Raw genomic sequence first — 21,276 nt, 5'->3', positions numbered from 1 at the left:
AAGCCAGCCTCAAGAGTTGCCGTGGTCATGGTGTCTCTTCACAGGAATAAAACCCTAACTAAGACAGACAAGGCTGGCATGCAGGACAGAGCAACCTTTAACTTTGTCCACCCACTATGAGCTCAGTTATTTTAAAAAGTGACATTGAAGTCTTTAGGGCAGAAAGATTTTAAAACTGTATGATTATTTTTTAAAATTACAACAAAATAAAAATACATCATTTAAAAAAGCTACAATCTGCATTTAATATATTAAAATATGTTGATACTTTTATAAATAAAACCACTGTAAACAGCAGATACATGATAAAATTTCTCTGATACAGGTTATATGTAAGTCAACAACTGACTTCAAAAATGGCAGAAATTTATATTCTACCTTTAAAAACAATTTAACTTAATTTTACAAAATTATCAAGTGTAAAAGTGCTAGAAATCCTTCTTTTTGTTCCATTTTCACATCATTAGACCTTAAGAAATACAGTCAGGACATAAAACCTGAGGCAGCCAGTGCTGACCTCCTGCCTTTGTTCTCAGGGCCAGGGCCTCGCCTCACGCAGCCTAACACCTCTGCAGGGCCAGTCCCTGCCTGACTTCCGGGAGGAGCTGGCTGAGGGAATCTCCAGAGTCCTGGACCAACACTGAAACTTCTGACGACTTTGCATGAATCCAGCACTGAGGTCAGCCTCTCACTCCAGGAGAGAATATGGAGCCTCATTTAGGCTCTTGGTTCACGTCAAGTGCTGAGGTAGGGTGGCGTCCTCTTCTCTGCAGCTGGCAGCTACACGAAGGGTGGCTCAACTGGAAAGGGCTCTAATGCGTTTTCTGCATTCTTCCAGTTGTGAAAATTCTCTCGGTACCACTCAACTGGCAGGAAAATAAAACACAAACAGTAAAAGATAAACATCAATTAGCCACCATTTGAGGCCCTGCTTGTCAGCAAAGCCCTCTTAAGATCAGCGGTGACTCATTGCCTGAGAGGCCTGGGAGCCCCACAGACCATGGGGCTGAAGACACTGAGACTGCGGCAACATCAGGAGAGAGGCCTAGTCACTGATGCTGCTTACAGGAAAAGAAGACCACTCACTCATCTGCACATGGTGATGGGGACCAGGCAGCACTATGGTGGCTCTCTATGAACAGGCACTGTCATTCTATGGTGCGCAACCTCAGCGAGGTCAGTCTGTGGTGCGCACCCTCAGTGAGGTCGGTCTATGGTGCGCACCCTCAGTGAGGTCGGTCTGTGGGCACACCCTCAGTGAGGTCGGTCTGTGGTGCGCACCCTCAGCGAGGTCGGTCTATGGTGCCAGTGAGGTCAGTCTATGGTGCGCACCCTCAGTGAGGTCGATCAGTGGTGCGCACCCTCAGTGAGGTCGGTCTGTGGTGCGCACCCTCAGCGAGGTCGGTCTGTGGTGCGCACCCTCAGCGAGGTCGGTCTGTGGTGCGCACCCTCAGCGAGGTCGGTCTGTGGTGCGCACCCTCAGCGAGGTCGGTCTACGGTGCAGACCCTCAGTGAAGTCAGTCTATGGTGCACACTAGGTGATTTGTAACCAGTGATAACAAAACACACCTTTCAAGAACAAGGAGGTGCAGACTGAGAACCTGGAATCAGCAAACTCGGCGTCTGGTGAACACAGAGACACAGACGCGTGCTCACGTGGCTCAGAACGGAGCTGCTTCCTCCCATGCTGCACTGCCCCGGGGTCCCCGCATCACATACCTGTTTTCTTTATTCCTTCTTCCCAGGGCACTTTGGGCTTCCAGCCTAAACTGCGCATCTTCTCGGACTTCATTGGATATCGCATGTCATTGTGAGGTCTGGGAAAGCAAAGATTAGGAGGACACTGTGAGTACCCATTTACACACTAGGACACAGAATGTACACTCACACATCTCCATTGTGAACACACATTTGCACACTGACTAGGACACAGGATGCACACTCACACGTCTTCATTGTGAATATACTTTTGTACACTAAGACACAGAATGCACACTCTCACGTCTTTATTGTTAATACACTTTTGTGCACTTAGACACAGAATGCACATTTGCACACTGACTAGGACACAGACTGCACACTCATACATCATCGTAATTCACATTAGAACAGAATCACCCTGGAGACATGCTTACTGTAGGAAATTTTCATAAAATACACAAAACTCACGATTACCAATGTTTGACATTCTCTGTAGCCTTATTCTCTCTAAACTTATTTATTTCAGCCACAATCTGGGTACAAATAAGTACCTGACATATAGAAGAAAAGTAGTACATGTTTGATGAGTGGAGAAATAAATCACAAAAGTACAAGGAACCCGGGGTTCCTGAGTGCCAAGCCTAGGGAAGACCCTCCGTCTACATTCTAATTACAGTCCGAGCACGTGTGTAAGGAGGCAGTCTCTGGATTTCACAGTGGACAGAACCCTAGACTAGGAAGGAGCCCCTGCAAGCCCACGGCTAATAACCATGCCATCCTTAGCCTCTGTGCCACTTATAATTAGGAAGAAAGTGTGTCAGAAAACTCACAAATTGAACCATTTCCCAGCATGTTCAGTTTTCTGTTGTATAAGCCCCTAAGCTGGCACCATCTTCTCCAGATGTCCCAACTGGTTACTCACCTGTCATTAACGTAGTCCACCCACTTTTCCGTTTCAGACTCTGAATTGGTCTCTTTGATCTGTGAAAATGAAGCAGGCTTGTGAGGCGCACTACAAAATGAGACCAAAGAGCAACAACTGTGTTTAATAGCTGACAGAGGCCACTGAGAACGACAACTGCCTCACAGAGGGCGGGAGGGGGAGGGGCAGCAAAAGGACTGCCCATCATTACAACTGCGCTCACAACAGAGCTCAGAGAATGCAAATCACACACCGCGCAGGTGAGCAAGTCACACGGGAGCCGCAGTTACCTTATGTTCTGCTGTTCTTTGACACTGAGAATACTCTTTCCTATTTCTGAGACTGAGGCACACCTTAGCTAGCAGATGCACTAACATTCCTTCCCTGAAGAACTAATGCCATTTCACACGATGGTACGCGGTACACATAAATATGAATTATTTCCCCTTCTGCTCATTTGTAGTTAAGTAAATCGCACGTAACCATTTGCATGAGTGTATTTGAATCCTTGGTCCCTAATGGTGCTGCTGTCTGCAGATGTCCTTGAAATTTTAAGAGGTGGGGCCTTGCCAGAGACCGCATGTCCCTGGGAATGGGCTTTGAGGGCTCACACCTCAGCCCGCTTCCTCTCCTTTCTCTCTCCCACCTCCTGTGTGTGGATGAAAATGGTCCCAGCCAGCTTCCCATTCTTGCCTTCAAGCCATGCCTCCTCCACCCCCACTGCAGACTCCAGTCCTTGAGAACTCTAAGGCAGAATAAGCTCTTTCCTGAGTAGCCTGTGGTCATAGTGTTTCATCATGGTAACAGCAAAGTAACTAACACAGATAGCAACAAAATTCTTGATCCTGCCCCTCACTTGGTGACAGCCTTGTAAATACCCTCTTACAGCAGATACATACCAGCTGTATCAGCTCTCTTGCAAGCTGGACAATTGACATTTCAAAGCTGGTCCCAATGTTATAAATTTCACCCGGTTCTCCCTTTCTGAGGACAGTGAGAAATGCCTCCACCACATCAGCAGCGTAAAGGAAGTTTCTTCTTTGAAGGCCTGACCCATGAATACAGCTAAACAGATTAAACAAGGCAGAATTATGAAGGGCAGTCAGGACACTCGCAAGCTGTAAGCAATGGCCAGTGTGACTCCTGGGAAGCCAGTTTCCAGAGAGCCTGGAAACCTCTGAGTGAAAAAGTCAATTTCCCTTATTTTTTCCCTCATTCCTTAATGATGGCCAAACTTCTGAAGTATTCTTAATTTAAAAAGCAGAAACTAAGAAATATTTGTTAATTTTATACCATGAATTCATTTTGAAGCAATCCCTAAGCTGGGTGAGATGGTACAGAGCTGTAACTCCAGCCGCTTGGGGAACTGAGGCAAGAGGACTCCCACGTTTAAGCCCAGCCTGAGAAATTTCAAAAGGTTAAAAACCAACAAGATCCCAGGGCTGGGGAAGGGAGCTGAGGCTACAGGCTGTGCAAGGCCTGTTTTCTAGCCCCAGAACCTAAAAATAATGGGAAAGGAAAGGGGGAAATCTTAGTTTTATATTAATCACTTGGAAATATAAAATTATACATAGATGCCAAAATTTTATTTTGCAACTCAAAGATCTTTGGCAGATAATTTCGGAATTGACCTGAGTGAATTATGAAGCTATAGCTCAGTCACTAAGAAACCCTCACACTGCACAGGAAAAGCATCCCCAAGTCCACGGCCTCTGTGGCCCTCACGGGCTGCTATGAACGCCTCAGCAGAGCAGGCAGCATGTGAGCGTAAAAGGAAAAGCAACGTACCATTTCCTGTCGTGTTGGAGCAAAGATATAAATTTTGGAATAACCTAGAAGAATATTTAAATGTCATTTCAGACTTTGAAGATGACATTAAGATGAATTTACATTCATAAGATTAAACATTATTACTAAGATATATATATATGGATATATTCTAACTCTTTCTACCTAAACTCATGAAAAATTATGTTTGGTAAACAAGAGATGTTAAGGTAGTTTGTGATTTCATAAAAGCCTTATGGTGAAACAGCAGACAGAGTGCGGATCAGAGGCAGCTTCCTGGGCAGTTTGCAGCCAACAAACACCTCCGCTCTGGTGATGTCTCGCATCAAGGCAGGCATCACATCCGTTATCACTTCTGTACATCCAAGCTGGCCACATCATTGCCTAATTAGCTCTTAATTTCACATACCCCAGCACAACTGCAGTCACAGTCCTAAGTGCTACATAGGGCAGCTGGGAGGGCTCCATGCTGCTTTAGAGTCCAAGGAAGACAGTGCTGTCCACACACGTCCCCTCACTGAACCCTTAAAAGCCTGTATTTTCATTACATGCCCCAATTTAAAGACAACAGTTAAAGGACCTCGAGGCATGCCAGCTGGAATGTGCCAATCTGACCCTCAGGTCTTCCAACTCTGAGTCTGAGGAGATCTGCGTGCCACCAGCACAGGGCATTACAATTACAACATAAATTACTTCAGAGAAATAGATTATTATAAATAACGTTTCAATCACTAAAATGCACTAAGAATTTAGAAACATGTTTACCTTTTCTGGATACTGATGTGGTCCGTAGACATTACTGCTTCTTGTGATGACAACTGGGAACTGAAGAGTGAACATTCACATTAGTGTGTGTGTTTATGTGTTTGTGTGTTTGTGGGGGTGGGGGGGTGAGGGGGTTCCCCAACAATCAGCGCTATTGTGAAAACATACAAAATTTCGAAACACTGGTGCCTAAATGACACACCGTGAGCACAGAGTGAGGGGCCTGCCTGCCTCAGGTAAGTATGAACATGTATATGCATATGTTAGATACAGTATATAAAAAGTTTATAGATGATAACATATTATTTGGGAATTTCACATCACGAATCCCAGTCCCTTCCCAGTCCTCCCAGGCCCACGATCAGCCATGAGACAGGAAAGCTACATTTGTGCTAGCCTTGATGACTGATGACTCATGAGGAAGAGGGATATAGAAAGCTTCTGTGACCACACCCTCACCCACGCTCCAAAACAGAGGTGAGCTGGACAAAGATAGGCTCATACCTGTACTTCTGACACTCTGGATGCTGAGCAAAAGCCAGCCTGAGCTACTTAGTGAAACCCTATTTTTGTCTTTTAAAAGTCAGGCCTGGTGGTGCATGCTTTCAATACTAGGAACTCAGGAGGCAGAGACCAAAGTCTACACAGCATGGTCTGCACAGCAAACTTCAGACTAGCCAGGGCCTCATAATAAGATAGCGCCCCATTAATACCATATATTTCAAAAGGCCGAGGGTCCAGCAGGCACCTTTTCTTATGGCGACAGACGACGATGGCTACAGCTGGAGGCAGAGGCAGGCTAAACACCAAGGCCTTCCACAAGCTCCTTTCCAAGATGGCTCCCAGCAGTCTGCATTTACTTAGAACTTTCTCCACTGAACCAACCCTTGCCGTAAAAAGAACCAGCACGAAGAGAGAGAGAGCAGAGGAGAAATCTCTTGGCGCTTTCTGACTGAGCCCCTAGTAACTGATAACGGCCAGTGGGGAGCCAAACATGGCGCTGGGGCTGACAATACTCGCTTTGCTGACACTGTGGTACGACACTGTCAGCGCCACCAGACGTAAGTCTACAAGTCTGCTCCCCAAGGAGCCAGGACTGCTGAACCATACAGAGAACAGCAACTGCCGGAAAAGGAACCAGCTGTCCCTCTACCTCGTACACTTTGCATGCAGCTTCACTACACTGTAGTCCTATTACTAAAACAGGACTGAATACGACTCTGTTACTGCTCCCGTGAGGCACTGAGCCAAAGGTAGGACCTTTGTGGTCCACGCAATGTAAGAGTTCGACACCTACAAGCCCTTACTGCCTACGCTTTAAAGCTAGGTCTTCCATGCCAAAGCTGACTTAGAATTTAAAGCCGAAGTCCACAGTTTAAAGAGTTTTAGGCCTGGTGAGATGGTAAGAGCATCTGCTGCCAAGCCTGACGACCTGAACTCACAGGGGCAAGGTAAGAACTGCTTCCAGAAGTTCCCTCTGACCACCACACTCATACTGTAGAAAACACCCCCCCCCCACACACACACACACCCCACACACACACCTTTAATCCCAGCACTCAGGAGGCAGCTCCAGGTCAGGCAGGAACACACAGTGAGACCCTGTCTTGGAAAAATAAGCTTCAGACATCAGCTCTTACCTTGTATCGTTCCCAATAAGACTGCACAAAGCATTCAGCGGCTGCTTTAGACGAAGCATAAGGGTTTGTAGGTTGCTTGGGTGATGACTCATCAAACTCCTGGTTTGAAGAGGATACATGGGGAGTGAGGGAAGAAAAGGATACATTCGAATTACACACATTACAAGGTCTAAGTGTGTGGCTCAGCAGTAGTCTAGTCACATTCAAGAAGGCAAGGGTTCAACCACAGCACACACACACACGTGCACACATCAATACACAGCAGAACAAAATCAAACACCAACCACAGTACTAGCTTAAAACGCCCATCGCTGCATCTAAGCAGCCATCTCTGATCTGGTGGTGCTCTGGCATCTGTAATGCCAGCACTGGGGAGATGGAGGGACAGGATCATGAGCTGAAACTGTCTCAAAAACAAACAAAAACCCCAAAGGACAAAGCCCAGTGCAGAGGCCCTAAAATTAGGCTAGTGTGTGGGAAGGAAATGGGGACGAAGTTACTGTGCTGCTGGAAGCCAGATTATATCAAACCTGCATTCTCAGCCATTTACAAATACTTATCTGTGTGAGCGTGCATGTGTATGAGGTTATACGCACCACATACATGCAGGAACCCCTGGAAATCAGGGCATCAGCCCCCTGGACTGGACTTACACGTGACTGCAAGCAGCCACATGGGTACTAGGAGCCAAGCCAGGGTCTCCTGTAAGAGCAGGAAGTGCTCTAACCACTGAGGCACCTTTCTAGCCTTGTACGTATTATTTTGGAAGCACAGTGTCATTAAGTCACCTAGGCTAGCTTTTAACTCGGGATCCTCACCCTTGAGCCTCCTAAACTCAGAGTATAGACCCCATCACCAGGCATAAGCCTCCAGGCCTAGCTAAAATTTCTTTAAAACTTTCTTGGGTAGAAATCTTAGTAAGCTGTTGACAGTTGCTGCTGCAAGTTTGAAGCTCACCACTGAAAGGGTCATCCAGGCAAAATCCTGGAACTCTCTGGTTATAAAAATGACTGTTGTATAGCCTCTACAATCTAGCTGAGCTCAAAGTCAGTACCAGGCAGAGTGATCGGTGGGAATGAGGTTTGTGTATCATGCCCTATCTTGTGCAATTGATAGATAGCTTGATTTTCCACACAGCTGTGTGGACTTGGCAGCAGAATATCAGGCCTTCCCTGTGCACCACGCAGACATGGTTGAACGCTTTCTACCAAACCCCGAGTGAGAAGGGCTTTCAGAGAGCAGGGACAAGCTGCTGGCTAACACCATCAAGATGCCCGCAGATCACAAGTGCTAGGGAATCCCTTTAAATGACACACACCAATATATGGTCTAGGAAATACAAAATGAAATCTGTTGTTTATGGCTAACAGTTGAGTGCTAACATACCAACCACAGTATGTGTGCACTGATGCTAATCCTGCCTCGAATGACAGGAACAAAGGAGAAGGAAGCAACAAGCAACACTTTGGAGGGCAACACAACGCGTGTAAGCAGAGCACAGGAAAAGCCCATGAACTCTATCATCTTAGCCACAGACAGACAGACAGACAGACAGACAGACATCTGTACTGGTACCTGGCACATGGAACACACTTTCCCAGCTTACCTGGTCAAGACTGCCTCCGTATACTTCATCTGTGCTGACGTAAATAAATTTCTCCACTCTGGCCTCATAAGCAGTATTTACCAAAACATGAGTGCCATAAACATTCACGTATGTAAATTCAAACTCAAAGGCACGGACAAAGGAAAGATCTAAAAGAAACGAGAGATACGTTAGTAATTCCACTGATGAGACAAAGCAAGTACTGACTGACTGACTGACTGAGGCTGCAGAGTGCTCACTCCCTACTGCTCACCACACATGTAACAGGCTGACACGGTCAGTTTCATGCAGCCCACGCTGGCCTCACACGCACTGTGTAGCTGAGCATGATGTTCAACTTTTACTTTAATTATTACTATGGGTGAGTGCGTGTGTGCCATGTGCGTGCGTGTGTGCACGCACATGTGCACACAGCTCGAGTGTGGAGCCATTCTCTCCTTCCACTGCGTGGACTCTAGGGATCAAATCCAGGTTGTCAGGCTGGGAGGGAAGAGCCTGTCTTCAGTGAGCCACCTCACTGGCTGAGTCCTGAACTTCTGATCGTCCTGCCTCTGCCTTCCAAGCGCTGGTGAGACAGGCAAACACGAAGGACAGACAAGTAGCCTGGCACCTTATTTAATTTGGCCATGTACCTCACTCCTCTTTAATACTGCACTTGGCACCTAACAACCTAAAAACTTCCTCAGACCTCTACCTGCACTGGGCCACACTGCTTCTGAGTAGGTGTACACCTCTCTCTCAACATTGTACATGTTTCGCTTCTCCTAAAAATAACCAAATTTAGATAGTTACAACTCAAATACATTCCTGATATACATGGGTACAAGACAGAAAGGCCAATCCAGCCTGGACTAATTTGAGGTGCATGTGCAGTAAGGCAAATTGTGTCCTCCTAGTGACCTCTTTGGCTCAATTGCCTATTTACTATCTTATATCTGTGCATAATTAGGCACATCTATGATTAAAATCAGATGCACCACAGGAAGAGACATACAAATTAGGAGAAATGATTATCTGACCTTATTTATCAAACAAGATAGACAACCGCCAAAGCTGTGCCCCTTGGTAGCCAGCTCCTTTCTTTATGCTCGGTCAACACAGAGCCAGAGCCTGGCCTTGAGGGCCTTATTCCCACGGCCACTGTCAGACCATTAAAACCGGCACGTGGGCACGCTGGGGATATAAATCAGTGCTGGGAGACTATTGGCCCAGTATGTGGGATGCTAGTCCCCAGTGCAACCAGTATGAAGGTGGGGAAGAGACTGAAAACAGGACAAAACAACCCTACACAAACAGAAACAAAACAACAACAAAATTTTTTTAAAGAAATATAGGAGAAGGTAAAAATACTTGAACTTAGTGGAGATAAGCAGACTATCTCAACAACCTATAGATGATTTATAAAACAAGAACAGTCCTACAGTAAAATGTATAGAAGACACAGTCTAAACAAATGTCCTTAAGTTTATGATGTGCAGCTTCACTTACAACAAAACCCTTCAAATTTAAAACTTATTTATCAGACTAGCAAAAAATAAAAAAGTTGAAGAGAGGGCTATAGAGATGGCTCAGCGGTTAAGAACACTTGTTCTTACAGAGGACCGAGGTTTGATTCCCAGACCCACATGGTGGCCACAACGGTCTGTAACCCCAGTTCTAGGTCATCTGATGTCTGTTCCGACTTCCACAGGCTCCTGCATGCATGTGGTGCACACACATGCACTCAGAAACATACACATAAGATAGATGCTTTAAAAATATGAAAAGACATTTTGTTGTTGAGGCTAGGCAGGTGGAGGAAAACATGTCTACATACTGGGAGTGAGGCCACAGCAGCGGTTCTCAACTGTCCTAATGCTGAGACCCTTTGATACAGAGCCTCATGTTGTGGTGACGCTAACCATAAAATTATTCGCTCTGCTACTTCATAACTGCAATTTTGCTACTGTTTTGAATCATGATTTAGATATCTGACAAATAAACCCTGTGAAAAAGCCATTCCACCCTCCAAGGTATGGAGACCCTCAGGTTGAGAACTGCTGGTCTACAGCAATGTTCTCAAACCCAGAGGACAGCAATCTGGCGATGCGCAGCCAAAGTGATACCCACTTATCCCTAAATCCCAACCCATGAGCTCTGTTTTCCCCCTAAAATGTACGCGACGCTTCCTCCAACAGCACACCAGACTGCAGCTGTACTTGGCGACAGCCTTTTCAGAGATGAGTCAGTTAATCTAGAAAACAATTTGGACCCAAAACTGATGCTGGACATGTTCAGAGAAGAAAAGCCATATGATGTGAGGACATGAAAAGGCAGAACATGCTGGGAAACCTTGAAGATAAGCATGGAACATCCCGCTTCATCAAAGATTACGACAGTGTCACAGGCTACTAAGGTTGTGCCAAAGAGGACACAAGAAGGACCAGAAGCAGCTCCGAGCAGCTGACAGCAGGTATGAATGCCAGCACCACTACGCCACAGCCGACTGAAGCAAATAAGCACACGCATTTAATCCCAGCACTTGGGAACCAGAGGCTACTGGATCTCTGTGTGTTTCAGGACAGCCTCTTCCAGGACAGCCAGGGCAACAGAGGGAAACCCTGTCTGGAAAAGCCAAAGGAAAGGAAAGAAAAGAAAAGAAGGAAGGAGGGACGGAAGGAAGGAAGGAAGGAAGTTAAAATCCACAAATTCATGATACTTTAAAGAAAAAAGAAGCCAAGTCATTACAATAGAGCCCAGTGCACTAAAAAAATAACTAAAATGAGATAAAAACAAAGCAGCTAAGCAGGCTGCCGCATCAGCTGGATCTCAGGGTCCTAAGAACTGATATGGGGGACCTGCCTATAGCTCTGATTAAACAAATGGAATAAAAGGCAATGAGAAAAATCATCATTCCCAAAGCTCAAATATACATGAATACCGACTGCACAAAGGAGTACTGCAGGAAATACTAGGAAATACTGAGACTGAAGTCTAGTGGAACTGAAAGCAAAAGCAGAATTAAATACAAGAGATTTAAAATCTTAGCTAAAACCAAGGTTCGACATAGCTGAAGTGCAAGACCTGGGAAGGTTTCTCTCTCTCTCTCTCTCTCTCTCTCTTCTGAAACAGGGTTTCTCTGTGTATCCTTGGCTGTTCTGGACTCCCTTTGTGGACCAGACTGGCCTTAAACTCAGAGATCCACCTGCCCCTGCCTCCTGAGTGCTGAGATTAAAGGAGTACCACCATGCCTAGCTGGATTTACACTTTGAAAAACTAATTGCACCGGCCGTGGTGGCACACGCCTTTAATCCCAGCACTTGGGAGGCAGAGGCAGGTGGACCGCTGTGAGTTTGAGGCCAGCCTGGTCTACAAAGCGAGTCCAGGACAGTCAAGGCTACACAGAGAAACCCTGTCTCGAAAAACCAAAAAAAAAAAAACAAAAAACAAAAAACAAAAAAACTAATTGCACAAACGACTAACTTCCAAACTAGGAGTGGGGAAAAAGAAAATAAACAATTCTTCGGCTAAGTCTTTAAAACATGGCAAGAGGATAATAACATGGATGATCAAATAGGTTTTCCAGAAGTAAAATCCAGGCTGAGGATGAAGCTCAATGGTAGAATGCTTACCCAGCATGCACAAGCCAAACCATGAAGACAGAAAGTTCTGAAATACAAGCTGTAGAAAAGACACCAGGAGGTGACTCAGCCACAGTCATGTCAACTACAACATGTGGACTTCTAGGCAGTCCACATCACCAAGAAGAAAGATCACTTCAGAACTGGGGAGGCGGCTCAGCAGGTATGAGGGCTTGCTATGCAAGCATGAGGACCTGAGTTCAAATCCAAGCAGCACAGTGGAGACAGGCAGATCCAGGAGTTCTTCCAACACCCAGCTGAGCCAAACCGTGAGTTTCAGGTTCAGTAAGAGATCCTGTCTCAAGGGCGTAAGGCAGAGCACAGCAGAGGAAGACACCTGACGCCCTCCTCTGGCTTCTGCATGTGCCCGCACAAGAACATGTAACTGCATGCACACACATACATGCACACATGCACGCACATGCATAGATATCCTACATGCACACACACATGGCAGGGATACACAAGAGAGCACTACTTCTCAGTTTTCTTACTAAAGTATCTCATAAGATATTTCAATATGAAAAATGTAAACAGGCTTTAAAAAAATGGACAAATGATTTCAACAGCATTTTATTAAAAAATTTAAATATAATCTCACTATTCAGGAAAAAAGTAAATTAGACACAGTGAGAGTCTGCCACATAGGGCCGAGTCTGGAAAACTGAAAACAATCTGACAAGAGGCTGCAAGTCAGCATGACTTCTCTGCAAAACCACATCGTCACCCTGAGAAAAGTGAGCCTATGACCCTAGACAAACATTTACACCTATGACCCTGCAGACGCCAGACAGAGGGTGTACATACAAGGACATGACAGCTGGACACGAGAGTTCACAGCAGTGCTGCTTACAACTGCCCAGAAGTGTGAGCAAGCCCCTGGCCGACAAGTGGCTGTGGGGCACTCTAAATTGGAGTGCTGGGACAGCAGAGGACAGACTCTACCCACAGCCAACTACCCAGTACCTACTTCTCTGTACTCCTCAATTCTTCTGAATCTGCCATTTCCCAGGAGAAGGCTTGGCTAAATTATTAAAGCAGTATCTCAAACGCACGGAGTGGTGCAGACAATGTTACTTGGTGTACCTGCCACTTTCTTCCTTCCAGAAATAACAGTAGTCTGAAATTGATTCAACTCAGGGGTTTTAAAGCTGCTTTTACTTTTCCACTTCAACTCTCGTGAATAAAAGCCAATCTACAGGAGTCCCACTTCTCAGGACTGAGGAGGTGGCTCCACTCAACTCAAGCAGGAGGAGCTGAGGTGGATTCCCAGGACCCATTGTAAAAGACAAACAAATGAAAGCACAGTCCCGAGTGAGCCTGTCAGTGGCACGGTGCTGCCTCTTCTGGCGCAGCAGCCGTGTCCTCTCTCAGGGCCTGTTAAGTTCCTGCTTACTCAAGCTTACTACTGGACTTTGGATTTATTCTCTGGAGAAGGAAGATAGCAGTCGCAACAATAAAACAGCTCTTACCTACGTGGGTCTGTGCAGCAAAGTGTAGCACTATGTCTATTTTCTCCATTTCAAACAGCAGCTTCACAAAGTGGGAATCGCAAATGTCACCCTGCACGGAAAGGCAAGCAGAAAAGGTGAGGTGTCTCGGGACTCACAGTCGTAACACCCAGTTTCCCTTGGGTACCCTCCATCTCTCCCCCGCCCCACATCAACAGAGGATGGCTTGAAGACAGTCAGCAGTCAGGCTAGTATAAAAACAGTGTAGTTCTTGGGCATCTGAGAATAGATATATTTAATTCAAAATATTCTTGAAATTATGTTTCACAGTATTTTTGTTGAGCACCAAGTTCAGCTAGATATTAAACTGACTTCTATCACGTATTTGCAAAGATAAAACCACTGGGAAGTTTTTTAGCATCAAGAAAAATAACCCATTCAGAGAGCTATACTAAAATACATTTAAAACAAGCACAACAGGGCTGGAGAGATGATGGCTCAGCAGTTAAGAGCACTGACTGCTCTTCCAGAGGTCCTGAGTTCGATTCCCAGCAATCACATGGTGGCTCACAACCATCTATAATGTATAATGCCATCTGATGCCCTCTTCTGGCTCGAAAGTGAACATGTAGACAGCACTATATACGTAATAAATAAGTAAATAAATAAACAAACAAATCTTAAACAAACAAACAAATCCAAGCACAACAACTGGACTAATATTGGGAAGTGTGTTTATCACCACTAACTAAAACTACATATATCACTCTGATGCTTATATTTACATTACTCACATATTTTGTCAACTGTTCATAGATTTGGCAAGGTCCCTAAACCCGAGCTTTTTTGTGATATCCCTCTAAAAGCAAAACTCTCCATCAAAAACTACTTCTGGAAACTATGTGATCGTTAACACATTAGTAACACAAAAAGCCTATGATTTCTGCATGACTAAAGTGGCATTGTCAAGTAACTGTGACAAAACTTCGGTACCTGGATAAATTTGTAGTTTTGTTTGTTAGAAATCGGCTCAAGATTCTTCAAGCTTGCACAGTAATCCAGCTTAAAATAAGTGAATATGGGTGGAGGGAAAAACACACAAAGTGAGATCAGCTCTTTCTATAGCATGTCAATTTAGATTAAAAGTCATAAACATAGACGGGCGGTGGTGGCGCAAGCCTTTAATCCCAGCACTCGGGAGGCAGAGGCAGGCGGATCGCTGTGAGTTCGAGGCCAGCCTGGTCTACAAAGGGAGTTCAGGACAGCCAAGGCTACACAGAGAAACCCTGTCTCGAAAAACCAAAAAAATAAAAAAAAAGAAAAAGTCATAAACATTAAATATTATGATACAAGAAATGGTTCCTGTGTTTTTACACCATTAAAGTTTCTGACATCCCCAAAGGAAAAGCAGGTCATGACTAATTTCAAAAGAACAAACTCTGAGAAAAACGCTGTTCCAAGCTCCTTTTCAACACTGACCCTGCTCAGTGGCTCTGTCCCCTTCAGTAGCTGGTAGCTACAAGTTCAGCTCTTCATAGAAAAAGAACTAGTAATTAAAGGTTAAAACACCTGCTTCGCACATATATAACTTACTACACCTCTTTTTTAGCTATCACAGTAAATAGTGAATATATTTTTAAAAGAGCCAGTTGGGGCTGGAGAGATGCCTCAGTGGTTAAGAGCACTGACTGCTCTTCCAAAGGACCCAAGTTCAATTCCCAACACCTACATGGATGCTCACAGCTCACACCATCCTAAGTTCTGTTCTGGAGGATCTGACTCCCTCGCACATGCAGGCAAAACACCAGTGTAAATTAAATAAGAATAAGAAAATTAAGAAAAAAAGAAAAACATTTGCATCTTTTTTTTAAACTAAAAAAAAAAAAAATCAAACTCTTCCGGGAGACTTCAACCTGCACGACCACCTGACTGTCAAGATTAAGTTAATCTCACTGCTTTTTGTTTGTTTGTAGAGAGGATCTCACGTGTTCCTAGGCTGGCCTTGAATTTGCTATCAAGGATGACCCTGACGCTCTGACCCCCCTGCCTCTACCTCCCTGGTGCTTGGATGACAGGCAAGACCACTGCACTGGCTTAGTTATGTCCTAAGGCTAAAAAGAAATACGCAAACAACACACAGATGTTTCTGGGAGGTAGAAATTACAAAATCAAACAGTTAATTTAAAAAGTGAATACCGTCCCAAAATAGTAATCACAAAATTATGGTATATATTGAACTTTTAAAGGGGAAAGCTTTTCTTTTGCTAAAAATAGTCTATAGGCTAACAAAATAAATGCAAAGGCTTTGACCTACAGTTAAACACAGCATGAAAACATGACATACACACCCTGAGTAGCTGAAACAAGCAAATAAGAACAGGAGGCCGCCACGCCACTTGGTACTCCTGAGTTCTCTGGCACTATTTTTTTTTTTTTTTTTTTGAGACAGGGTTTCTCTGTGTTATAGCCCTGGCTGTCCTGGACTCACTATGGAGACCAGGCTGGCCTTGAACTCACAGCAATCCACCTGCCTCTGCTGGGATTAAAGGTGTGCACCACCACGCCTGGCTGGCACGAAGGCACATGGAGGGCTGGTCTTAGCACAGGAAGCTCATTTTTATAGTCCTTACCTTGTCCAGATTTATGATCATATAGTCAGGATAATCTTCCACTAAGGAAACAATCACATGGGATGCGCTACAGGAAGAAAAGAACTTGGTGAGGGATGAACGTTAAGCTCCCTGTCTTGCTTCCCCCAGGTGTGGAGTAGTAGGAAGGTATGAAGATGTGACACTGCACTTTCTGCACTACAGAAATGATGGAACCCACCACACACGTGCCCTTTCAACACACCTCTCCACAGGACCCAGAAACAAACTCTCATACCCTCCCTGTGCCATGCAAAACTTCCTGGCTCTGAGAGTAAAGAAAGAGGCAGTTTAACCAAATGATGCTGTCCATGTATGCTGTGAGTGCGTGCACGAAAAATACAAGGTCTAGTCAGAGCAACTGCAGTGAGTCACTGTGGCATAAACACTACCATTTGCCTCCGTTTATGGTGACTTCTGCAACTGCTCTCTTGGTGCTAGAAACTGGAGCATCCTGAACTGAGCCCAGATGCCCCAGTTGAGTTTGAGCTTGGTACTGACAGTGGTTCCTGGGTACCAGTGGACCCTCAAGTGGAGCCAGCTCAGTAAAATGAACCAGATTTAAAAAACAAAACAAAACAAAAAACCCACTTACCCTTGGGGCTCTTGGGAGTAACGGCAGGCAAGCACTGACTAATTGTGAAGTCTATACTTAGGGGCCGTTTCCCTCATTTTCTAGGACATTCTTTGTAGACCAGCCCTTCCATCCAAGTACAAGTGCTTGGCCACATCAACACTCCTGTTAATTAAGGGAAACTTGGCTTCTTGGTACCCTTAGCAAAGTGTCTGTCAGACTTAAAAGGTCCTTTGCACGTCAGTGGGCAGTAAACCAGACACCTGGTACCCTCTCCATGCAGGAGACACAGAGCTCTACAGGACAGAAGAGGCTCCTGTCTATTACCCACGCATCCATTACTAAGACCTTCATAGAACCAGACCTTTCTTCCTGCAGTGCTCAGTGAGCATACAGCTGCCCTCAGTGTTTATACTCTAGGAGGGCAATGCTCTGCGAAATCCCCGGTAGTGTTAGGTGGGTCCATAGCCTAGAGTGGTCCGGTAAGCACTCTGAAGTTGGTGTGTGGGTGAGTTAACACCTGAACTGAGTAGTGCAAAGACCTAAGCGAAGAGAGAAGTGCAAGCGTGCTCCAAGAACTCGGAGAGGGTTGTGTCAGGCACAGAGAAGCACAAAGATTAGGTTGGAAAAAAGGGCTTGAGCACCCGAGTCTTCTACATGTGATGAAGATTTTGGGTTACACTACAAGGCTCACAGAAACACGAGTGTAACCTTCAATGCGTCGGCATCTCATTTCCTTAAAAACAATGGCTTCTGCATATGAACACACTTTAAGGAGTCTGAAGAAACCGCACGCAGATCAATCGGAGAGGTACAGAGACAGTGTTCTAAGCAAAAGAGGGCAGTCTCAGGGCACAGCGGTGAGAAGTCAAATTCAGGATAACCTTTGACACAAGAAAAGGGAAGGCTCATGGGCATGAGCCTCGAACAAGTTAGGAAAAATAACGGATTTGTAAAAGTTTTCTTAAAAAATGAGTCCAATCACGATCCCCATGTCCGGGTCGAGGCGAGCTTTTGGAAAAGGCCTGTACGTGCTTGGTGGGAGGTTTGGCAGAGAGAGCAGATAGAAAATGGAAAGTCATGTGTGCTCCTCAAAAAGTAAAGGCACCTCCAGGGAGGTAGGAGGAGGGACGCTAGCTACTACAGGCACTCTCGTTTTCCTCTTTTTTGCGGGGGGCAGGTGTTAAAGAACTCGCAATTTCAAAGCAACTTCGTCTTTGCCGGTCAAAAAGCGAGGGAAACCGGGCGGATGTCCCAACCGTGCATTAGGACCCTCCCTGCATCGGATCCTCAAAGCCGGGGACCCGAAGTGCCAAGGACAAGGAGAGCCGCGGGGAAGACCAGGGCCTGCGGGGAGCAACTTCTCAGCCATCAGCACCGTTACCTACATGAAACCAGCACCCCCGGTCACCAGGACCCGCTTCGCGAAGCTGCCGGGAGGACCACACGGCTCCTCCCGGACCGCAGCCGACATCTTTCCGCTCAGCAGCGCCAGCGCCGTAGAGCGCGGAGTCTGAGAACCGAGGGACGCTCCTTCGCGACGTTTTGCGACACGACCCGCCCCCGACACGTTCCAAGGAAGTCAGTAGCGGCTTCCGGGTTCTCCCCGACCGCTGCCTGAGGGGCGGGGCCGGCAATGGCACTGCGCAGGCGCGGGCTCTGTTCCTGCCCTACCTCGCTAGGAGAAATTGGGTTCACCGGGGTTACTATGTCTGGAACATTCTCTAGGCAAGTGACACCAGCATGGACTACTGCTATAGATACTTAGAAGGTCGGAGTTATGAACGGATGTCTTCGTTTCTGAACTTCAACTATGTCGGTAGACTAAGCCCCAGCTGCCCACAAATGTATGCAGAATGGATATGGAAGTTGTATCGCAGTTAGGTTTCACTGTTGTGAATATTATCACTGACAGCGAAGGCTACTTGCAATCATGACAAACATGCGTCATAGATTTCCCTGTTAGATCTTCGTTCTAAGTTCAAGGCCAGCCTGGTCTACAGAGTGAGATCCAGGACAGCCAGGGACACACAGAGAAATCGTGACTCCAAGAACCAAAAAGGAAGAAGAAAAAGAAGCAGGAGAAGAAGAAGCAGCAGCAGCCACCGCAGAAGAAGAAGGAGAAGAGGAGGAGGAGAAGAAGGAGGGGGGGAGGAGGAGGAGGAGAAAGAAGAAGAAGAAGAAGAAGAAGAAGAAGAAGAAGAAGAAGAAGAAGAAGAAGAAGACACAGATACAATACAAAGGGAAGAATCTACAGTGGTCAAAGCTCATGCTCTGCTTTTCCTCCAGGGACAACCTCACCCCTGTTCTTGGCATATCAATAATGCTATTAATTTAGACAAATTAAATTTAGTAGAGTTTTATTTTAGCCAACAATGAGAAACCAAGCAATACTCTGGAAGAAAGGTTCAGAGAGCACCACCACGCAACCTCAGCAGTCTGTGTATAAACAAGGGTGTGTGTGTGTGTGTGGTGTGGCCCAGTGGTTAGGAGTACTGGCCTCTCTTCCTAAGGACCCAGAGTGGATTTCCAGCACCCACATGGCAGATCACAGCCTTCTGTAGCTCCAGTCCAGGGTATCGGAAGCCCTGTTCTGGCTTCCATGAGCACTGTACCCATATGGCTTGTAAACATACTTGTAAACGCACAAAAAAGTAAATCTTGGACGATATGTTTAGCAAAGACTTAACAGGCTATGGCTCTACTTGTGTCTTCTCAAAGGGAACCCTGACCTTGATACAACATGTCTTTCGTACACAGGCATAGTTGATCAGTTGGGAGCCCGTTGATTGGCTCACTAAGTTAGGTTGCAGTTCCTTTGTAGGAATTCAAAATACTGGGGGCAGTCTCAAGGCAAATTTAGTTTAACACCACATATATTTGCAGAGGCTTATCTGAAAAGATCCATCTGAAAATATTAACCAAGACCACCTTTCAGGACTGGGAAAAATTAGGAAGACAGAACTTAAAATGTTGCTCTGTATACTTTTGACTATGAAAGTTTTTCTGAGCTGTATGAATTACCCTTACATTTAAAAAGAACTAGGGTAATTTTTTAAAAGTCTCATAATATCAATACTTTTATTCTCCTGGGAAGCCAGGAGTGCTGGAAATACCTGTAAGAAATGGGTTTCTTTACTTAAATGATGAGGTAGGTTGTGAGCACTTGTGTTTATGTTATAAAAACATCTTGTTGAATGAGGATAATTTGTATGCGCTTATTCATAAAATAATTATGAGTTCCTACATTTGCTTTCCTCAAGATGCTTACAGTCTCTGACCATCTGCTCCTTACAATAGAGTGAGAAATTCAGGTGAGCTGGAAGCCACTTACAGAGTTTTGCAGTCATTGACCTGATAGGGGAGCAAGGCATTCTGGTTTCTCTGAAATCTGGCACAGACTCAGGGTGTCCCACCGGCTTGTTCAAGTGTGTTGAGAAAAGATAATCTAGCAGAAAAAGGAGGATTGTAGAGTAAGAAGTCCTTCAGGCCGAGGGGGTTGCAAGTCTCATCAACACAATGGGTTTGGCGTGTGTGTGGAACGATAGTGTTAAGGATGGGCATTTGCAATATTTGAACCCATATTCTAAAGAGCATGGATTGTGTACTAATAGCAATGAAGTCCCTATGAAGGAAAATGATGCTGGAAAATGGTGTTTTCTAAAGTGTTCTGTAACTCTAAAGTCAGGGGTGGGCTGTAGTTAAGTAGAATTAACACTGGAGGGAGGTCAGTTGCCCCAGGCCAATAAGCGGTGCCTGACTGCTTCTTACCCTCAACCGAAGAAAGGCCAACGAAACTTGAATAAAGGTAGTCCTTGTAATTCGCAGCTGATGACATAAGTCAACCAGACTAGGAACTCTATTCAAGAAAGGAAAAATACATCGGTCTGGTGCCAAGAAAAAGTCAAAATTTTCAGTTTGGACATGAAAGCATCCTTGTTATATATTAAAGTGGCATGGGAGCGGGAGAGAATGGGCAAAGAACGTGCCTTTGAGGGCGCTTTCCTGCCTGGGATAGCTCGGCCAAGTATTTCTCCGTTCTTTCCTGGAAAGCCTCAGACGTCAATGACAAGCGCGCGTGCGCCGTGGCGTAAGGGTGCCAGGGCGATTGTTTTCGGTAACCCTAAACACCTTCCCTGGAGGGCTCCATTTAAAACAGGCGGGAACCAGCTGGGCAGCGCTGGGGAGCGCTGGGAACCCGCAGACCTGCACGTCCCGCCCACCGCGACCGCTGACTGGTTACTGTCTCCACCTCATGGCGGCGATCCCGCGCCTCATTGGCCGTCAGTTCCAGGCCCCGCCCCCTCAGCTACGCCCCGCCCCCGCTGCCGACGTGGGCCGCAGGCCACAGGCCGCAGGCGGTTGCCCGGCGCGCGAGCGGAGCGGGCGGCTGGCATGGGCGGCCTGCGGCTGCTGGCGGTCGCCCTCACGTGCAGCTGCTGGTGGCCGCAGGGCGGTCAGGGCAAGACCCTGCGGGGCAGCTTCAGCAGCGCCGCGGCCCGGGACGCCCAGGGCCAGAGCATCGGCCATTTCGAGTTCCATGGTAGGTCCGGGGCGGGCG

The 21,276-nt window shown here is 46.0% G+C and overlaps 2 protein-coding genes across 3 annotated transcripts in view; one reads left to right on the top strand and one right to left on the bottom strand.

The window, feature by feature from the left end:
* Positions 1–220: 220 nt before the first annotated feature.
* TGDS (TDP-glucose 4,6-dehydratase) lies at positions 221–18,259 on the bottom strand. The gene is made up of 12 exons (XM_084768284.1): positions 18,104–18,259; positions 16,124–16,190; positions 14,487–14,555; positions 13,515–13,605; positions 8,423–8,571; positions 6,817–6,915; positions 5,177–5,236; positions 4,412–4,455; positions 3,523–3,688; positions 2,624–2,682; positions 1,720–1,817; positions 221–866 (listed from the first exon to the last, which is right to left on the bottom strand). The coding sequence occupies exons 1-12, from the start codon at positions 18,187–18,189 to the stop codon at positions 781–783; spliced, it is 1,074 nt and encodes a 357-aa protein (XP_084624410.1). The 5' UTR covers positions 18,190–18,259; the 3' UTR covers positions 221–780.
* A 2,772-nt stretch (positions 18,260–21,031) lies between these two features.
* The window catches only part of GPR180 (G protein-coupled receptor 180), a 28,816-nt gene continuing 28,571 nt past the window's right edge, over positions 21,032–21,276 (top strand). The window contains exon 1 of one of the 2 annotated variants that reach the window (XM_084767436.1): positions 21,032–21,258. In XM_084767436.1, the coding sequence (XP_084623562.1) occupies positions 21,111–21,258 (148 nt within the window). In that variant the 5' untranslated portion in view covers positions 21,032–21,110. The remainder of the gene's footprint in view (positions 21,259–21,276) is intronic. The other variant, XM_084767435.1, reaches the window with a different exon arrangement.

Source organism: Acomys minous, assembly GCF_964271855.1.
Source record: "Acomys minous genome assembly, chromosome: 18".
Lineage (NCBI taxonomy): Eukaryota > Metazoa > Chordata > Mammalia > Rodentia > Muridae > Acomys > Acomys minous.
This window is presented reverse-complemented; position numbering and strand designations above follow the sequence as displayed.

Excerpts from the sequence above, each read along its gene's own strand:
- TGDS (XM_084768284.1), bottom strand. The coding sequence starts at position 18,189 with ATGTCGGCTGCGGTCCGGGAGGAGCCGTGTGGTCCTCCCGGCAGCTTC. Across the intron at positions 14,556-16,123 it reads TGATCATAAATCTGGACAAG|CTGGATTACTGTGCAAGCTT; the intron begins GTAAGGACTATA and ends ACTTATTTTAAG. Across the intron at positions 3,689-4,411 it reads CTCCAACACGACAGGAAATG|CTGTATTCATGGGTCAGGCC; the intron begins GTACGTTGCTTT and ends TAATCTGTTTAG.